The 19,173-nt window shown below is 48.7% G+C and overlaps 1 protein-coding gene across 3 annotated transcripts in view; it reads right to left on the bottom strand.

Moving 5' to 3' along the window:
• The window catches only part of Slc45a4 (solute carrier family 45 member 4), a 69,584-nt gene that overhangs the window by 7,609 nt on the left and 42,802 nt on the right, over window positions 1-19,173 (bottom strand). For all 3 annotated transcript variants that reach the window (XM_041671889.1, XM_041671887.1, XM_041671888.1), the window contains 2 exons: window positions 2,083-2,271; window positions 267-446 (listed from right to left, as the gene is read on the bottom strand). In XM_041671889.1, coding sequence (XP_041527823.1) covers window positions 267-446; window positions 2,083-2,271 — 369 coding nt within the window. The remainder of the gene's footprint in view (window positions 1-266; window positions 447-2,082; window positions 2,272-19,173) is intronic.

The following is a 19,173-nucleotide window of genomic DNA, read 5'->3' as shown; positions in this document are numbered from 1 at the left end:
AAAGGAGTCTCAGGCCTAGAAGCAACCCCAGCCCACCTGTGTGGTCCCCAGGCAGGGTCAGTGTGGGGCCCTCACCAAATCCACCTGGCAGGCATTATCATCCAGGCAGGCCTTACTCTCTCATAGCCCTCCTCCTCAGTCCCTTAATCCTGCTGGGTTCATGGGTCAGGAGTGAACCATGGTGCTTCCTAAGGTTTCCAGCACTGGTCACTGCCACCAAGGAGCAGATTCCTCCCTCCCACCTGGGGCCTGGCATGGGGCTTTACCAGCAGAGAAGGCGTGAATGTTGAGAGCCATATCTTGCTCCTCACTGTCTACCACATCCAGCAGGTAGGCACGGATGGGCCCCTCAGTTGCATCGGCACTGAAATCCAAGACCACTACTCCCAGCACCGTGAGAACAATGCCAATGGGTTGCCGGTTGGGAACATCGCCGAGCGCCAGACCTAGACAGAGCATAGGGAAACAGTCAGACTCCAATGCCAACTGTCAGGCTCCTGAGAAAAATGCTTTCAGGACAGCAGTAAGCTTCATGCCATTCTGTGGTTTGTGGGTGTACCCCTCTGTCCAGCCCCCAAGAGTTCCTTCTTTTAAAAAATATTTATTTTATTATGGATGTTTTGCCTGTATGTGTGGCTGTTCACCTTGTGCATGCTTGATACCTGCAGAGGTCAGAAGAAGGCATCAGATCTTTTGGAAGTGGAGTTAGAGATGGTTGTGAGCTACCATGTGGATGCTGGGACTTTAGCTTGGGTCTTCTGTAAGAGTAGCAATGATAAGCTTTCTCTCTTTCCCTCATAGTTTTTTAAGCAAGAAGGGAAAAGTTTCCTGTTCCTCTGTCCATTAACAGCAGTGGCCACACCAGCTGGTAAGACAACTGGCATCAACTGCAGCACCTCCACGGCACTAAAGAAGCCATTTCCTCCACTTCCCACCAACCCAAGCTCCCTTGCTGCTCCCTGAGCTGGTTGGCTCTGCCTCAGCATCCAAGCTAGGCACAGGCTTTTAAGTTTATACAGATCTAAGTAGGAACATGTAGCCTCAGAAGGCACTGAGAACCTCTGAGAAGACTGCCCTCATACACCAAGTCTTACCTGATTGGGGAACCTTCCTGGTCCCAGAGATCAATACCCAGCCTTCAGGACTAGAGGTGGGGCAAAGACAGGCCTGGCCATGAAGTACAGTCCTCTGACTGAACCTCAACCTGCTGGGTCATGGGTTGCCCAGGAGGCCCCATTGGCAAGAGAACTGGTGCCTACAGGCTGGCTACCTGTGGCCAGGACTATCCCAGGAATGATCTCTATACATATCACTGCGAACACTTTCAGGTGACTTTGACAGGCCCAAGGCCAGCAGCAAATGCCAGGAAAGTGGCAACCCCAAATTCCTAGATAGGAGCAGTTCCTGGTAGAGGCGGCTGCCTTGTGCAGGTAGGAATTAGCAAGGAGATACTCCAGCCAGGAGGGGAATGAACCAAATATGCCACAGACTGTCCCCTATCCTGGTCCTGAGGAGCAGTGGGTCCCCATGGAGGTGGTGGTCCTGCTGCCACTGGAACTCGGGCAGACCTGTGCTTCAGAACCCACACTGTGTTCCTTTACTCGCTGAGCCAAAAAAACAAGGCTTTGTTTCCACTAGTTCTGAAGGGTGCCCGCAAGGCAGAAAGTATTTTCCCACACGGAGTGGCTTTAATTAAAAACGAAACAACAGAAAGAAGCAAAACAACACATGAGGCATGAACCAAGAAACAAACAGCAAGCTGGGTTCTCGACATTTTCACTACCACGTCTAAGAAAAGGAGAACAAAAAAAGAAAAGATAATTTTTGAAATCGCTCTGGAAACAGGACGTGGTGTCAGACGCGCATTAAAACAAGCCATCACAACAGGAAACGTTTCCCTGTGAACAGGTTCCTCCAGCTTTCCCATGTGGGGCCAGCTCCACTACCAAGCTCCCCACTGCAGTCTCCACCAGGAGGCCCCCAGCAGCCCAAGCTGGACCCTGCACACAGTGACCTAGTTAAGTCACCAGATAAGATAAGGCCCCCAAAGCATGCACTAGTGTAAGCTCAGCAAAAACTCACCGATGGCAGAGCCATTGAGGAAAAGTGCAACACCGATGAGGACCCCCACACACAGCACAAGGATGAAGGGCCGCCGGCGGCCCCAGCTCAGGGTACACCGGTCACTTGCAGAGCCAATAAGCGGTGTGAAGATGAGGCCGAGGACGGGGCTCAGGAACCAGGTGAGGCTGTAGTACTGCTCAGGGAGGCCTGCAGGGACACACAGTCTGTCACTCATCACACATACACACCACACATAAACACATACTCTTGCCCCCCCAAGTCTCCTCAGGATAGACCTTTTCTCGGAGTGTCTTTTGGCTCTGAGGATGCTAAACAAAATGTACTCCAGACCTTGGACCAGTACTGGGCTCTGTCTTCAGGGCCACCATGCTTAGCAGGGCTGAGCTGCTGCAAAGTCCTTCAGTGCCCCTGTCTCTCCATATCACACTATGCAAGTGGCATAGTGGCTACAACTGCAGGAATAATAAGAGTCATTTAACTCTGGACCTCACTGGGGAAAAACTATCAGAGAGGGTCTTACCAAGACCCTACAGAGCCACCAAAACCCTCAGTTACCTTGGCAGTGAGTGCCCCAAGCACTGGGGTGGTATAAAGCCACACGTAACCAGCTGGAGCCAGGGGGCCACAGCCAGTACCCAATGCCCCTTCTTCCATTTAGTTTTTCTAACTGTCCAGTCATGGCACAGCAAATGTGGTAGCCACAGGATAGACCTGGGTAGCTTGACACCAGAGTCTATACCACCTCCCTGTCACGTAAATTCTAATGTGTCAACAGAGCAGATGAAGGATGATGGCCCTGGCACAGGCCAGAGTACTGCACAGCAACTAGACTGTACTTGCACAGCTGCCAGCAGTTCCCATGAGCCTCTCTCTAGACCACAGAGATCCTTGCTCATGAGCACATACCACACCACTCCCTTGAGTGATGGCCAAAGCCTCACAGAGGAATCTGCTACTACAAGTCAGAGTGACTGGCCACTTGGGTGAGCAATGGCACACCGTATGTCCTGGATGTGGCTGGGAGGCTGAGTGTCAGCACAGCTCTCCCCATTTTACAACAACCCATAGTTTGTGTAAAATTTAAAGGGCCTGGCACGTCACCACTTCATCAGACAAGCATTTCACACTCTAAGGACACTGAGGAAACAGACTCATGTTGAGCTGGCAAGGAAAATAAATGTTGCGTGGGAGGAGGGCAAGTGTAAGGGAGGAAGCACCTTGCAGAACCCCTTGCCATCACGCCATTCGGTACCAGGGCACTCTGCCAGGGTCTAAGGTATGTGTTCTGACCTCTGCAGCCGCGCCTGGCCACAGGAAGGCTAGATCTGTTCTCATCCCAAGTCAGCAGAACAGACAAGATTCAGGAAACTAGAGTTTGCCCAGTGAGTTCTGTCGGACAAGCCGGTGGGAATGGTATGAGCTCTTCAGCCTTACTAGGCAAGGCACTCAAGGAGCCAAGGCTGTTCTTGGCCATACTATCCTTGCCTGCCTTCAGAAATACCCACGTCACATGCCCTGTGTCTCGGTACAACCCCTATGCAAAACGACCTAGAGTGAGCAAGGCCAGTCTGGGGTTCAGAGGAGAGAGATGTGCCATGAGCCTCCCATGGGTCACACCACCAACTCAAAGTAAACAAGGAGCCCAAATCATTCCTGTGTGCATGGGACATCTTTATGGGACACTTTAGCAGGCTTGCCCTCTCCTGCTTAGGGCAACCCTCTTACTGTCATTGTGCCAACACCTGAGGAATAGGGGAGGGCTATCCGTTCAGGAGGTACTGCCTTCTGCTGCCCACAGTGCCTACCCAACCCTGAATACAGGGTTCCATGCTATATAGACCCAGAAGTCCTGGTTTGTTCCAGTCAGGCTATGGCTTCCTGGGGACACTGAGACCAACAAGTCCTCTTTTCCCTTTTCCAATCAAGAGCCAGACAGGACATATAGAGGTTTGCTGACTCAACCAGGTTGTGAGACAAGGCCCACATGGGCCAGGACCTTTCTCTGTCCACAGTCCCTCCTTAGAACTGATACTGAGCTGTTGTTATACAGTCCAACCGCCTGTCTCTTAGCAAAGACCTTTAACCCAGGTGCTCTCACTGGCCGGAACTCTCCCTGTAAGGTGATAGTGACAACATCAACAGAGGCTGGCATCATATCAGTAGGTCTAGGCATCAGCCCCTAGGAACACAGACTTCAGCAAAGTCATATTGGCAGATGACACATACAGGTAGACAGCAGTCGCAGAAGACTGACATGTTCATAAGTCTGCAGCATCTAGCAAAGGGACAGGAAGTACCTCAAACAGTGGGAAAGACAGGTCCAGATATTCATCTGAGCACATAGATAGGAGAATAATGTGCCTCCCATCTCTAGTATAGACTACAGATGAGTAGTTTACTACAGAACTCGACAGACTAGAGGAGAACAATAGATGCTCTCACAGAAGATAAACAGACAGTGCAGGCTCTAGAGCAAGGTGTCCAACTTGATGACACTTTGACATGACACTGCCATCTCTAGCTGTCCTATGATGCATCCATCTATTGGCCACAGGGTGTACACATATTGTGTTGAACAACAGGCCCTGCTGCATCCACAATGGCCTTTGAAGCAGCCAAGAGCTGGTTACCGAGTGTGGTCATGTACCGACACTTACTGGGGTAGCAAATGAGAGTCAGTGAAAAGTACTGGCTCCTCCAGGTGGGCATGGCGAGCAGGAGGCTGGCCGGGAATAGGGATAGGAGACCTTGGACCAGCTGTCACTACCTCTGCAGGAACTGACAGCTGTAGCCACTACAGCCCAAAAGCTATGATTCCAGAACAGATGAGCAAACTCTGCTGCCCAAGATCAGGCTGCCTTCTACACAGATCTTACAAAAAATGAAAAATGTATAGCTCAATAAAATCAATTAAAAAAAGACAAAAAAAAATGGCTGTGATACTTTCTGACACAAGAAGTTTATGGAGGGACTGGAGAGATGACTCAGTGGTTAAGAGGACTGAATGCTCTTCCAGAGGACCTGGCATTTATGACAGCCCATAACTATCCCTAACACCAGTCTCAGGTGATCTGACACCTTCTTCTGGCCTCCGTGAGTACTAGGCATACATGTGGTACAAAGACATATTTGTAGACAAAACACCCAGACACATAAAAATAAATTAACTAAAAAAAAAAAAAGCTTATAAAATTCGTTTCAATGTCCATCGGTAAAGTCTTATGCACAGCCACTCCATCTGTTGGCATCTGGGGCTGCTCACTTACTGGCTCCAGGGGCAGAGACAAGAACTGGACTATGAGCTGTCAATCTTAACACAAGGCCTTTGTCTTCTATAGTTCTGATAAATATCATTATACAAAGCAAATCGGGGAGGGAAGGGCTTATTTCAACTTACAATTTTCAGGTCATAATTCATCACTGAGGGAAGTCATGGTAGGGACTCAAGGCAGGACTGGAGACAGGAAATGATGCAGAAGCCATGGAGGAACTCTGCTTCCTGGCTTTTTTTTTTTTTTAATACAACTTAGGATCACCTGCACAGGACTGATAATACCCATAATGGCCTGGGTCATGTCAATCATGAATCAGGTCAGTCTAATTGAGGCATTCTCTCAATTGAAGTTCCTCTTCCCAGATAACTCTAGCTTGAGTCAAGCTGACAAAAACTCAACTAGGACACCCCTGAAGAATGGCCATGCCTTTCTGTATTGTTGGGTCTGCCTCTGCTCTACTCTACCACTGCTCAAGTAGGAATGTTAGCTACAATGTTAAGCTCCACATTCTTGCCAGTTTTTGCTGTGTTCATTAGGAATGTCATGGCTGGCCACTCAGCTGACACTACTGTGTTCCACAGTACCTGTGACAGGATAATGACCAGTCATACCAGTACTCGACCTCAAGTTCTCTCCTGGAAGAGGTACAGACCTGTACAGGGTGAGACCTCCACATGATGCTAGCAGCCACAGGGTGGTGGTTGCTTGCTAGAGAACCTGGTGATATACCAGGTACAGCACTATGTGCTGGAGGAATGCAGATTCCTACTGGGTAGGAAAATGGCTAGGCAGTCTTGTGTTTAGCTGTGCAAGGTTGAGGGGTGGCATCATTGGCTATAGACATCCAGAGCTGTGCAAGGCAAAGAGCAGCCAAGGACACAAGCACAGGGACACAAATAGCACCAGTGGTGACATTATAGCAGTTTGGGTTTTTGTTGTTGTTGTTGTTTGTTTGTTTTGTTTTGTTTTGTCATGCCAGTCTACCCAGAAGTCTATTTTAGACTCCAGACCCTGGCCCCAAGGAGATCAAATGCCCTGTTTCAGCTACCTGTATGGGGACTACCGAATCATAGTTAAAGCTCCCTGCCCCAGAACTGGCTCTAACCAGGTGACAGCACTGTTCCATCACACAGGCAAGTTAACACTTCCCATCGCATCTCTAGACCTGCCCAGGATGAGCAAGGGGTGCTGCCACCCCCAACACTCGGCTGCCAGCACGTCCCTGGGATGTCTCAGCCAGGCAATTCCCAGCAAAGCCCTAAACAAACACAAAGCCGGTCCCTAGTAAATAATTTTTGGTTTTTTCCAGGCAAAGGTTGAACAACAATGGTGGGACCCGGAAGGTTCCCTGTTCACAGGAAATACTCACTGTGTCACTATGTGTACATGGGACAGCCCACTGCAATGCTTGGGTCACATGCAGAGGCTTCTATTCACAAGGACATTTTTGATAAACTGGTATTTTGTGGGGGAGGGAGGCTGGGAAAGTGGCCTATAAATATTTAACAAAACAAAAGGTCCAGGATGGAAATAGGAACTCATTCTTTCTCTCAATGGACAAGCCTGCCAGGCCAGATAGGTTTGTACTCCTGGACAAAACCCCAAGATAACATGCACTGGTGAGAAGAAGTTCTTCGTGGGAAAACCTCAGCATCCTTGAGTGACCTCAGGAATCTTAAACAGCAAGCTCACTGTGAGCCCATTTCAGGATGGCCTTGCTAAGGCTACAGTGTGGAAAGAATGGGCTACTTTCCATAGGCCAGGTCGTGGTCACCTGCTGCCATACCAGAACCAAAGCAAGGTCTGCTGAGATACTGGGTGTTAAAGTACATCCTACCAGGTGACAGGGGGCAACATAATGCCTGGATCCTAACACTGGGGCCTCCCTGGGCAGGGAGGGTCTGGAAGAATGCACATCTTCAGCTAAAGGCAGGGCCACAGAGTTTCAAAGAACATTCTGAAGTAACCAGTGCCTTGGGAAGACAAGGAAAGAGTAAAACTAGAAGCTACTCAGGTGGTTTTTCCTAGCTCTGTTTCAAAGGATTGCCACTCAACTGTCACATGTCACCTCTAAGCTTCTACTACCCACAGCCTGGAGGGATTCACAGCTCAGTTACATAGTTGTAAGAAAGTGTTCAGAAGACGGCAAATGCCTACCATTCTAGTTCTTAGAAGGTGGGGTAAGATAATCAGGAGTTCATGGCCATCCTTGGCTATACAGCCAGTTCAAGGCTAGCCTGGGTCACACGAGAGCCTGTCTTAAGAGACTTTCTCCAAAGAGAAAGAAAGCAGGGGCTCAGGGAGTCCACTTGCTCTGGGTGAACAGATCCCCATGAATGCCCGCACTGTACTGCAGACACAGCTGTCTGAGGACAATGCAGACAGGTCTGACCCCAAGTCACTGGTTCAGACTAGGATGCAGGCTAGGAAAGCTCTGAAGCTAAAGACACTTAATGGACACATATCCATCACCAAGCCCATGGCCAAGTGCTGAACTCTCTTCCATGTAGAGCAAGATGTATGGAGGAAATTAATCACTTCCAGGGTCCACACAGCGGCCAGTTAGTTTCTGAACCGACCTGAGACTAAGGGGTCCTTGCGCCACCACCCCCATAGCTGCACAAAGGTTGAGAACCCTACGGCACCCGGCTCCTAAAAGAAATGGGTCCTGAGCACCTGTAGGAAAAAGGCTCTGGCGGGTAGGGCACAGAGGCTGTGAGGCAGGGTCTGTCTGGTGCCCTCCTCCCTCTTCAACCTCATTCAGGACTAAGAATGCTGCATCAGGGATGTGGGTATCAATGTATAACTTTCCTATGAAATCAAGTCTCACACATACCCAGGTAATTCAATACTATCTTCCCCACTTCCTGGAAAAAGCTGACAGGACAGCGATGCATGGAAAGATGTCATACACATGGTGCTATTTTCCCAAATGAAACTCAACATGCCCAACAACAGTACCAGGACGAACAAGCCTGTTCCATGCTGGGAACCTGGGTATGGGTGTTGGAGGTCTCCTTGGCTTTGCTAGTAGCGCTGGCATCCAATGAGGTGCTCCCACTGCCTTACCCTCCACTTTATTTAGAAGATGGGGTGAGGTATGCACCTGAGGATCTATTGACACAAGCGGCACAGAGAGCTCCCCCTACACACAGCCACCATCAGCATGAGTCACTCCACCCAGCAGGCGTACACTGTCATGCTTGGCAGCAGGAAAACAGACAAAGCAGCCTGGGACAGGGGTTCACCTAGGAGCAGGAAGGAATGTCTTACCAGATGTCAGTGGGTAGTAGTACTGAGGATGATGGGGTAGTACTGAGATGGTCTGAGTCCAAGGAAAAGATAGTCAGATAGTGGAAGTGAGTAGCTCAAGACAAGCTTCCAGAGAGGGAGGAGAGTCAGAGCCTTTATAGGTTGTCAGTGACCAGGACCCTGGCAAGGAAGTATAAGTGGAAGGCAAATGACCCCTAGAAGGAAGCATGGGTGGCTGGGTGTGTGTGTGTGGAGGGGGTCCTCTGGTACCTTTAGGAACATAGTCTTCTTATGGTTCTGCTTATGTGTAAGTGTGACTAGGCTACTCTGTGCTGGACATCTATTTGTGTGGCACTGTACACAGGAGCAATGCAGATGCAGCGCACGTCCCTGCCTCAGTGACATCCTCTGAATCTGGCACTTGTGAGGACTGCAAAGGAAAACCTAGGGCAATACTTACTTTCACCTAGGTTTGAACAAAGTAGCCTGGAATTTTGCCTCCATTCCCAGGTACCTTTTTCTGCCCTTTGGAAGAACAGCCTTCCCTTTTCCATGTCTAGGGCTGAAAAGAGCCCAGAGAAGACGTGACAGGCAGGCCTAGTAGGGCAAGGCAAAGGACACACACAGCCCTGCTTGGAGGGAAGGAATGTTGGAGGAGAGGAGTCATGGAAACCTGCAGGCCAGTCAGGTGGGCAAGATTCAGGTGCCAGGGAAGCCTCAAAGACTTTTGCGGGAAGGTGTGGGGCACCAGAAGGATAGACAAGCTGATTTATGGGGTTCAGAAACACTTGTGTCTAAGGATCCATAAAGTCCCCCAAGATCAAATGCCAGGTGATCTTAAGGCCACAGAACAAATGAAACATACCCCGAGTCACTGGGAAGCCTCCACCTGGCCTGGTGGCCCTGTTGAAGGTGAACTGGTTGAAAGGATGCCACAGGCCCTGACAGTACTTTCGCTTCCAAAGTCCCCATTTCCTCAGAGAGGCCATGAAAAATGGGCCTGGAGGCCTGTTCCCTGCCTCCTTCCACACCACCCTTCTGGGTATTACTGTGCCCATTCATCCAAACTGGTCTCAGACTTTCTTTTTTTTTAATTTATTTTTTTTTTATTTTATGTGCATTAGTGTTTTGCTTGCATATATGTCTGTGTAGGGGTGTTGGGTCCCCTGGAACTGGAGTTACAGGCAGTTGTGAGCTGCCATGTGGTTGCTGGGAATTGAACTCAGGAGCTGTGGAAGAACAACCAGTGCTCTTAACCACTGAGCCATTTCTCCAGCCCTGGTCTCAGACTTTCTAACAGTACCTGTATCCCCTGGCAGATGTTCCAGAGGTGGGTGGGCCGTGTACTGTGAACTCTTTAAGCACATCAGCAGTACCACTGCCTCTGAAGCACCACTCAAGTGTCCCGTGCTGGCATAACTACCCTTCACCAGGTGACCACGTCTCCTTGTTTGCCCTTCTTGAGCATCAGGAAATCTGGCATGCCTGGGGATGCTCTCAAAATGGCTATGTAAAGTGAAACAGTTTGTCACTGTTTCATCTCCTGTGCAGGTCAAACACCTCAGCCCAGTGATACAGATGCCTGATATGCAGAAGCCACATTAGGCTTTGTCAGCTAAGTGCTGAGATGCTTTGGCCTGTGTAGCACTGCTGGAAACACCTCTGCTCCCAGAACTTTTGCATTCAAGGATGAGACGCACATAGCCATGTTCACTATTCATGATTCCTGTTACTGAAGCACACTTCTGACCCAGAACACTGTGCTAGTATCACAGCTGACTAGGCTCAGCTGTCACAAGGACACAAGTGAGGAAGTCAGGGTGCACCATATTCTGGACAAAGGGACAGACAGCAAAGGACAATGAACCCAAACTGGTTCCCTAGGAACTGCAAGGAGGCCATATGAGGAAGGCCTAACTAAGCTGCTGGCCTCATAATAGAGAAGTATTATAGGATTCAGGGTTCTAAAAGAGGAAGAGGCAGTGCAACTCACAACCGCTGCTGGATCAGAAAAATGATCACCTATACAGAGAATTCATCTTAGTCATTCCTTCATAGGAAAACCTAAACTACAGGTGTGTGGACAGCAAGAAAGTGAAGTACAGATAACAACTGCTCCTCAAGTCACCTGCATTTGCCCCAGCCAGCACATCTGCAGCCAGTGTGGCCTCAGGTATAAGACCCAGGCTCAGGCTCCTCCTTTGCACCCATCTTAATTTAGCCAAGTGTCGGAGAAAGTCCTACTTGTCCATCCCCTGCTGTCAGTTTCTTCTAAGCTTCTCCTTTTAAGATCTGTCTACAATGTAACCTACAGAAATGGAGGATGATGGACAGTTCTTTATTGTGATATGCCCACAAGTTACAAACTGTAACATCCATCCAGGCCCTCATTTCACCAGGGATGTGGCTCAGTGGCAGAATGCTTGCCTAACATGTGCAAAGCCCTGGTTCTACTCTACAGCACTGCAAAGCACAATCAAAAATAAAAAGGGGAAGCAGACAACCCATTTTGCACCAAAGACAAGTCCTATTTCTAACTGTTTAAACAAGCTACAAGTGTACATATTCTGTGCAGTTTCAATTTAGTTACCTTCTCTTCTACATTAAGGATGGATCCAGGGTCTTGCACAAGCCAGGCAAATGATACAGGGGACACCTCTATACTGACTGGTTCTTTTAAGACTGACTTTACTTTTAAGAGTAAAGACAGCACTGGTTTTAAATTTTCCCAGGTAGCACGGTGTGGTGGCACACGCCTGTACTTCCAGCACTTGGGAGGTGAAGGCCTGAGGATCAGGAGTCAAAGTCATCCACTGCCACACTCTGAGGCCATCCCGTACTCTGCATCTTTTAGAAAGCCCACTTCTCCCATGACATCGGCAAACCCTTCCCAGAAGCCACACTCCCTACCTATACTGTACACTAATGTCTGACACACAGAGCACCTCTGGGCCTTTATGGGATCTCTGGGTTGTTGGTATCTTGATTTATCTTTTCAACACCTATTTGTGGTATTTTGTTAAAATTTAACTTATTTTTGGCTTTTATCATAAAGTTTTAAGTGACTATTTCCTACAGGAACTGTTTTTAGCCTTCATTAACTTGATATGTATGCTCTATGTCCTGTCATTCTGTTCTGAAATACACAGTGACTCTGTAACTTTAGCAAGTGCCTCTCAGACCATCCCTGCATCACACACACCAATTCAGAGGTCTGGAGCAAATCCCTATTGAGGCATGCCGATTCTGTATGGTAGCATCCTGCTCCTGTTTCACTAATTGGCCTTGCAGTGCCGTGCAGCCTTCACCTTCACTTCCCATCACTCAGCACTTAGAGTGCTTCTTAGAGAAACAGCCCCTATTCATGAGCTCTCCTCCTGCACTTAGCTAGGGAACCCCCACCTTCTCTCCATCAGCACATCCCCAATGTTCCCCAATTCTGTCTTTGAGAGACAACAGGAAGACTCCAGCCAGAGGAAATTCGGGGCAAACCCCACAACCTCTGCCTCAAGCCAACAGTGCAGTCGTGCTCACTTACAGCCTTTCTTTTCTGCAAAGCAGCAGTCCAGGGGGCTGGAGAGATGGCTCAGTGGTTAAGAGTACTGACTGCTCTTCCAGAGGACCCGGGTTCAATTCCCAGCACCCACATGGCAGCTCACAACTGTCTGAAGATCCAGTTGCAGGGGATCTGACACCTTCACACCAATAAACAATAAAAAATATTAAAAAAAAGCAGCAGTTCAGGTGACATGTTCAGTGTCCAGGCAAGCCCCAATGGCTTTGGGTGGCCATGTCACTTCTATGCCAGGTACACTGCCCACCACCAACAGGCAGGCGCTTAGTAAGAGTCTGACAAAAAAATAACAGCATATGGAATTCCTTGGGAAAAATGACTGCGGTGACTATTTCATTGTTTGTTAAACACAATGATCTGAAAAACAAGGAAATCCAGACTTCCCTCCAAAACACAGTACCGAGCACAAGCTGCTTCCCCGTCACTGTGACCACAATTGGGGAGTTACTTGCCCCATCCTCCACATGCACACCACGCATGTACACACACACAAGATGCACAGAGGACTGTCCCTCAGAGCATCACAGTCCTGTCTATATGGAGGAGGCCAACTGCAGGTGGCAAAGGCACTCTTCTGTCTTTCTTAGGTCTCTGGGAGGTGGGAAGTCACTGGTGAAATACACACAAAAGTTCTATTTTAACCAGTCAACAGCACACTGCCCCCAGGAAACACTCCCCTCCCTTCTCCTTAGCACCCACCACTCTGCCTTCTGTCTACGCAGTGTGTGTCCTTTTGCTGCCAGCTTACGTCACTGAGCAGAAAGTCCTCAAGATTCACCCCTCATTGGCCATTTGCCCCCTCAGTGTCACACCTTCAGCATACACTGCTGCAGCCTCACCACAGGGCACACAGCACTCTATAGGGAAGGGCCTAGAGACAGCATGTAAGAAGCCTCCAAATGTATGTGATATTTTCCTTAGGGTTCCTGGGGTGGTGATGTGACACTGTAAACATGCCGGCTAAAGTGTGCTGGCCAGGGAGCCTGAGGAAGGAGCCTGTGGCTAAGTGCCCTCACTCCTGCAGTACCCATTCTAGCCCACCTGTGACAGCCACACCAAGTAGCTACCCTTGTAAAGTGAGACAGGGTGCTCCTCAGTTCTTCCTGCCAATGTGACTATTTCAAGACTGATAGCTCCAGGACAATGTTTTTCTCTGAGATGAACTTTTGCTGAACTAGGGGGTGGGGCAGGGGGCACACATGGCACAGCAAGATGGTAAAGTTCTTACCCAACACACTAGGTCCTGAGTTCTACCCCTAGTACCTTTCTTTCTTTTTTTTTTTTTTTTTTTTGGTTTTTCGAGAGACAGGGTTTCTCTGTGGTTTTGGAGCCTGTCCTGGAACTAGCTCTTGTAGACCAGGCTGGCCTCGAACTCACAGAGATCCGCCTGCCTCTGCCTCCCGAGTGCTGGGATTAAAGGCATGCGCCACCACCGCCCGGCCCTTTCTTTTTTTTTTTATATTTGTTTATTTATTATGCATACAATATTCTGTCTGTGTGTATGTCTGCAGGCCAGAAGGGGGCACCAGACCTCATTACAGATGGTTGTGAGCCACCATGTGGTTGCCGGGAATTGAACTCAGGACCTTTGGAAGGGCAGGCAATGCTCTTAACCACTGAGCCATCTCTCCAGCCCCCCTAGTACTACCTTTCAAAAACTGGTGAGACGAGGGGCTCATTCTCTTGCTAGGATGGCTAAAGTTCATAGCTCAAATGATCCTTCTACCTAGCTGGTGCCTTTACTGGGAGAGGGGGTGGTGAAGGTGGTGAGGGTTCTGATGCCAAACTCCAGCACTCAAGCACACTATACATGTATACCGACACTGTGCTACACTCACAGCCCTGGGTGTTCAAGGGGTAACAAACCAAAAGTGTGCTACCTGCACAAGCTCTTGGATGCTAAGGGTCAAAACAAGAACTCCGCGAGAGGAGTTAAGTGCATCTGAGTGGCAGGAAGGCAGCATTGACAAGGCATGTAGACCCTGCAAGGTAGGGTATATAGCACAAGCCAGTGTGAGAAGTCACAGGAACAACTGCAGAATCTACACAGCGCATGTTACATGTGCATATGCTTGCTATGGACATGCACTGCACTCAGATGCCTCCTGTGGAATGGTGCTTCTCAGTTCTCACCAAAGGCTTGCCATGCTTGCGCACTTCAACATGAATGGGACAGTCAGAGGCACAGGAAGGCAGCCAGCTTTGGAGGCAGTGTGCTCAGGTCACAGCCACCCTGCTGACAACTCAGTGCCAGGCTGCTATGGCTGGTATATCAGCATCTTGCTCATGCTTCCAGCCTCCTGATTGTGCCTTATACAACCCCTTGTTGGGATTGAAAGGCACGGAAGGTTGTTTTCATCTTCCAGTGTCTCTGTGTAGACAACTAATAAATGGCAGGCGCTTCCCATAGGAGAAGAGGTGGGCTCAGGCTTCGGCCAACTGAATCCTAGAAACACATCCGTTCCCCAGGAGCTTCCGCAGAGAGTGTGCTCACAAACTGGTGAGCAGTTCTACTCCTGCATGTGGGAGACAGTGAACCAGCTTTTCCTCATAAATAATTGGCAGACCTCACTGCTTGCTGTTGGGTGCTACTCTTCTGAACCTTCAACAAGGCAAAGTAGGTAGGCTCTCACACTAGCTCAGTCGTCATTAATGAGTCAAACCCATAGACTACAACAAAAGGCACCCTTTTCTCTGTTATCTGATTTTCCTTTTCCCCTGAGTATACTTCCTGAGCCAAGAGGGAAACAATAAACAGTAGCAGGAGACTGAACTCCTTCTCAAGGGAAGAATTTAACATGGGAACATAGCACAGGAGGGCACCCAACAAGGCTAGGCTGGCTCTCTACAAGTTTCCCATAGACTCCTGAGCAGTGTGCTTCCAAATTTGCCTTTCAAAGGCAGCTGTACATTCCCATCTGGCCCTGAGTTTGAGATGTGATATCTATCAATGGCAGAATACAACACCAGCCATAGTGGGCCGTCAGGGCAGGTATGTGTGCTCTGTAGATCTTTCAGGCCCTGCTTCTGCTCAGACTCTTGGGACTGGCAGTCTGGTAGTCAGCTGGCTTCCCATCTCACAGAGGGTGGAGGCTAGGAATGGTGGCACACACTTGTACTCCCTGAACTTGGAGGTAGAAGCAGAGGTCTACTACAAGCCAGAAGAGTCTACATACTGAGGCCAGTACACAGTGACACTGTCTCAAACACACAAAAGAGGTTCTGTGTGATGGTCTGCTGGGTAAAAAGCACTTGCCAAGCAAACCACAACCAAGTTTAATCCCTGGATCCCACAAAGGAAGGAGAGAAGTGACTCTTCAAAGTTGTCTTCTGACCTTGACACTAACACTGTGGTGTGCGCATGCACACCCAGAAGAATAAGTGAAATGAAAAAAATACACAAAAGACAAAAACAAGAACAAAACCAAGAGTCACTTTAGGGACAATGACAAGGGAAAATGACAAAGTCACTTAAGGGACAAAGATGGCTGCCTAGCATGGGACCCTCAGAAGAGGTGAGACAAGAATAGGAGATTTCAATGTCTTGTAAGTATATAATGCTGGAATTCTGAATGGGATGAAGATGGTGATGAAAATTTACAAGAGACATCCTGTAAGATGGGGCTTGGAGAGGTAGGTGGGGTCCCTCAATGCACTGGACATTGGTACCTGGAGTTCTTCAGCATTAGGGAACTATCTTTTCTATGCAAATGCCCTGTCCCATTTGCAGACAGGTCGGGTCCCTGTCACACTACCCCCATTCTTTCCCATCACAGCACACCGGTCACCTCCTGTGCATCAAAGACTTCTTCCCAGACCCAGGGATTGAGCAACAGCACCCCAGCACCAGACTGGCACCTCCACCATAGGGCTCCTTCACAGACAAGGTGGTCTCCTGATTCCAAGTAAGTCCTGCCTCCTGGTCCCAATGTTAGGCTTACTGACAGTGGGAGACAGCACTACAGGAGGTGATGGCACTCAGAGAGCTCAGGCTGGGTAGGAAGAGCTCGCCTTCTGCTCCCGGGACAAGAAAAGAGCTGAGGTATAACATGTCTGGTGGCCAGGCTCATAATCCCTGCTACCTGGAGTCAGAAGCAGAAAGAGCACAAATTCAAGATCTGTCTGGGGTACACAGGGAGTTCAAGGGCAGCCTTTTTGAGACCCTGTCTCAAAATAAGCAGGCAAGCAAGCATGCAAACCAAAAACAAACAAACGAATAGCCAGGTTTGGTGGTATACACCTTTAATCCTGGCATTTGGAAGGCAGAGGCAGGCAGACCTCTGTGAGTTCGAAACCAGCCTGGTCTACATAGCAAGTTCTGGGACAGCCAGGGGTATATAGAGAGAACCTGTCTCAAAATCAAAAGAAAAAGTAAAAAGTGAAAGTTGAGTCAAGAATGTAACTCAGTGAAACAGCACATGCCAAACATTCTGTAGGCCCTGGCCCCAACCCCTAACTCCACATACATGTAAAACTGTACTAAGAAATGGCAGGTAGATGGATCTCTGTGAGTTTGAAGCCAGTCTGGTCTATAAGGCGAGTTCCAGAACAGCAAGAGCTGTTATACAGAGAAACCCTATCTTGAATGCCCCCACCCCCCAAGGTCCAAGCATCAACAGTAAGAAGAATGAAGCCCTCTGAACATTCCTGCACAGTTGGACATGGGCTGGGATCTCGTAAGAAGTCTCTTGATCTGTCATGTCTCAAGTGGTGTAGCATGGTGGTGCTGACCCTGAGAACAAGACCCGGGAGTCCAGTGAGCTCAGTTAATAGCCCTTGCCTTTACTCATTCTACGGGGATAAGACTTCCAGATGTTTTGCTCTGGGGTTTTACTTCACTGAAAGCTGTGCAAAGCAAAGGTGCTCAAGCCTCTGTGGGAGCCCAGGTGAAGAAGCAGCAGCGTTCACCATGTTCCAGACTTGTAGAAGCATTTCAGACATGTAAACTCAGTGACTGTTTTCAGAAGAGGTGTTGGAACAGAAGTAAAGACACAAGCACTGGATGAAGGAGAGCCAAGGCTTCTCCAAGAAGTCAGCTTTGGCTGTGGGACACAGTGCCTTCCAACACCACCACCATTCAGGCACAGAAACCCCCTATGCCACTACGCATAAAGGAAAACACTGATTTATCACAGGTGGAAGGGCGGCTGACCAGCCATACCATCTTCGGTTCAACCCACCCTTCTGGAGCCTCCCTTATTCCTTCCCTTCTTTGGAGGCCAGCAGGGGGAATCCCTAGTGTGGTTAGGATCAGAATGACCAAACATTACCATTATCAAGGGCAGAGGACACTGGCCTCTCCATGCCAGACAGGGCTTGAGGGTTCCTCCATTGGTCCCAGTCCAGTGTCAATAGTACAAGGAGTTATTCCGTGGTAAAAGGCACAGGGAACACAGGCTATAAAACTTCTTGGTACATCAGTGCGACTAGGGAGGCAGCCTGACACATGGCTGGTGAGCGCTGGAAAGTGGCAAGCAGCAAGCAGAACTGACTTCCTCTAGATGGGACATTCAACAGCCTTTCTGCACCCCACTTGAGGGCTCACTGATCAGCTTTACCACAACATTTTAACAACAAAAACAACTCACTAATTGAAAGGAGTGACTCACAGGAAACACAAGTGCACTATCTTTGGGAACCGTCAAAGGTCAATCCTGTATATGCTCACTTGATTGGCTTCTGCTGGACCGAGATCATCTGGTCCACTGACTTCGAAGGGCAGAATTTGAGCAAGCTCTCTGCTCACTAGCTTCTGCTTGCTGCCTTCCAGCCAGGAAGGTTTCTATGAGAAATTAAACATTTAAAAAAAAGAAAGGACAGACTTCCTACCACAAACTGCAGACAGTTTCTTATGAAAGGATATTGGTCAATAGAAACATCTTTCCTTTGAAATCACTTTGAGGGCCAGGGAGATAGCTCAGTAGGTAAGGGCAATTGCTGCCAACTCTGATGACCTGAGTTCAATTCCCGGGCCTCACACTGTGGGAGAGAACTGATTCCTGAAAGTTGTTCTCTTAGCAAGCGTGAACCCTACAACCTTCAATCAATCAAACAATGTAACTGAAAAAACTTAAAGCAGTTTGATATGCTCTTTCAAGAAAGATGAATATGTGTAGGTAATGGGGAAAATATTATGTTCTAAATCATAAAGGGTTTAGAAACAGTATGGCCATAAAGCTTCAAATGTAACAGCCAGCACCCATACATTAGCTACCTACTGCTATGTGACAAAACACATGGTGGAGGAGCTCACAACATTCGCCATCTCACAGTCAATTTCTATGGCTTAGGAACCCAATGCTCAGTCCAGGAGTTTGGCTCAAGGTTTCTCAGCAGCTGCATTCCAGGTCTTGACCAGGCTGTGGTAATTGCAAAGCTCAGCTGGGGAAAATTTTGTCATCAAGCACTGACAAGATTTAGTTTCTCGCAAGCTCCTAACTCATAACCTTGGGCCTTGCTGGCTCTTGGTTGGAGCCTTCCCTGTCATGCAGATCCCTCCAGGAAGCCCCAGAGACCTCTAGTAAGATGGAGTCACTGAGGGACTGGTAGTTCAGGCCTATAATCCCAGCTACTTGGGAGGTACGTATGGTAAAATAATTAATTAATTAAAAACACACAACAAACCTCATGTAATAAATATTCAAAACCAAAAAATAAAAAGTGCTGAAGGTCGCATGGAAACAGTATGACCCACTAAGTGTAAAGACTCCGGGCAGATGTGGATCCTGGGTCTCAGCAGCTTGGGGATGTGGATCACATCTCCATTGCCACAATGGAAGTAGCAAGTCAACTTGGAAGCCCATGCTGGCTCCAGATCTGCTTAAACACCTGAGTGGAAGCTCAGTTCTCAGAAGGCTCTGAATAAAACATACACCAAGTAAGCCTGGTGCCTCCCCAATGTCTCTCTCATTGCTCTAAGTTGTCTTTTGTGAGCATAGCCTGTCTGCCGCAGTGCCTTCACATGACAAGCCCCCAAGAATAAGAAGC

Source organism: Microtus oregoni, unplaced genomic scaffold (assembly GCF_018167655.1).
Source record: "Microtus oregoni isolate MIOR12 unplaced genomic scaffold, Mior012 000022F_ref0000154, whole genome shotgun sequence".
Classification (NCBI taxonomy): Eukaryota; Metazoa; Chordata; class Mammalia; order Rodentia; family Cricetidae; genus Microtus; species Microtus oregoni.
This window is presented reverse-complemented; position numbering and strand designations above follow the sequence as displayed.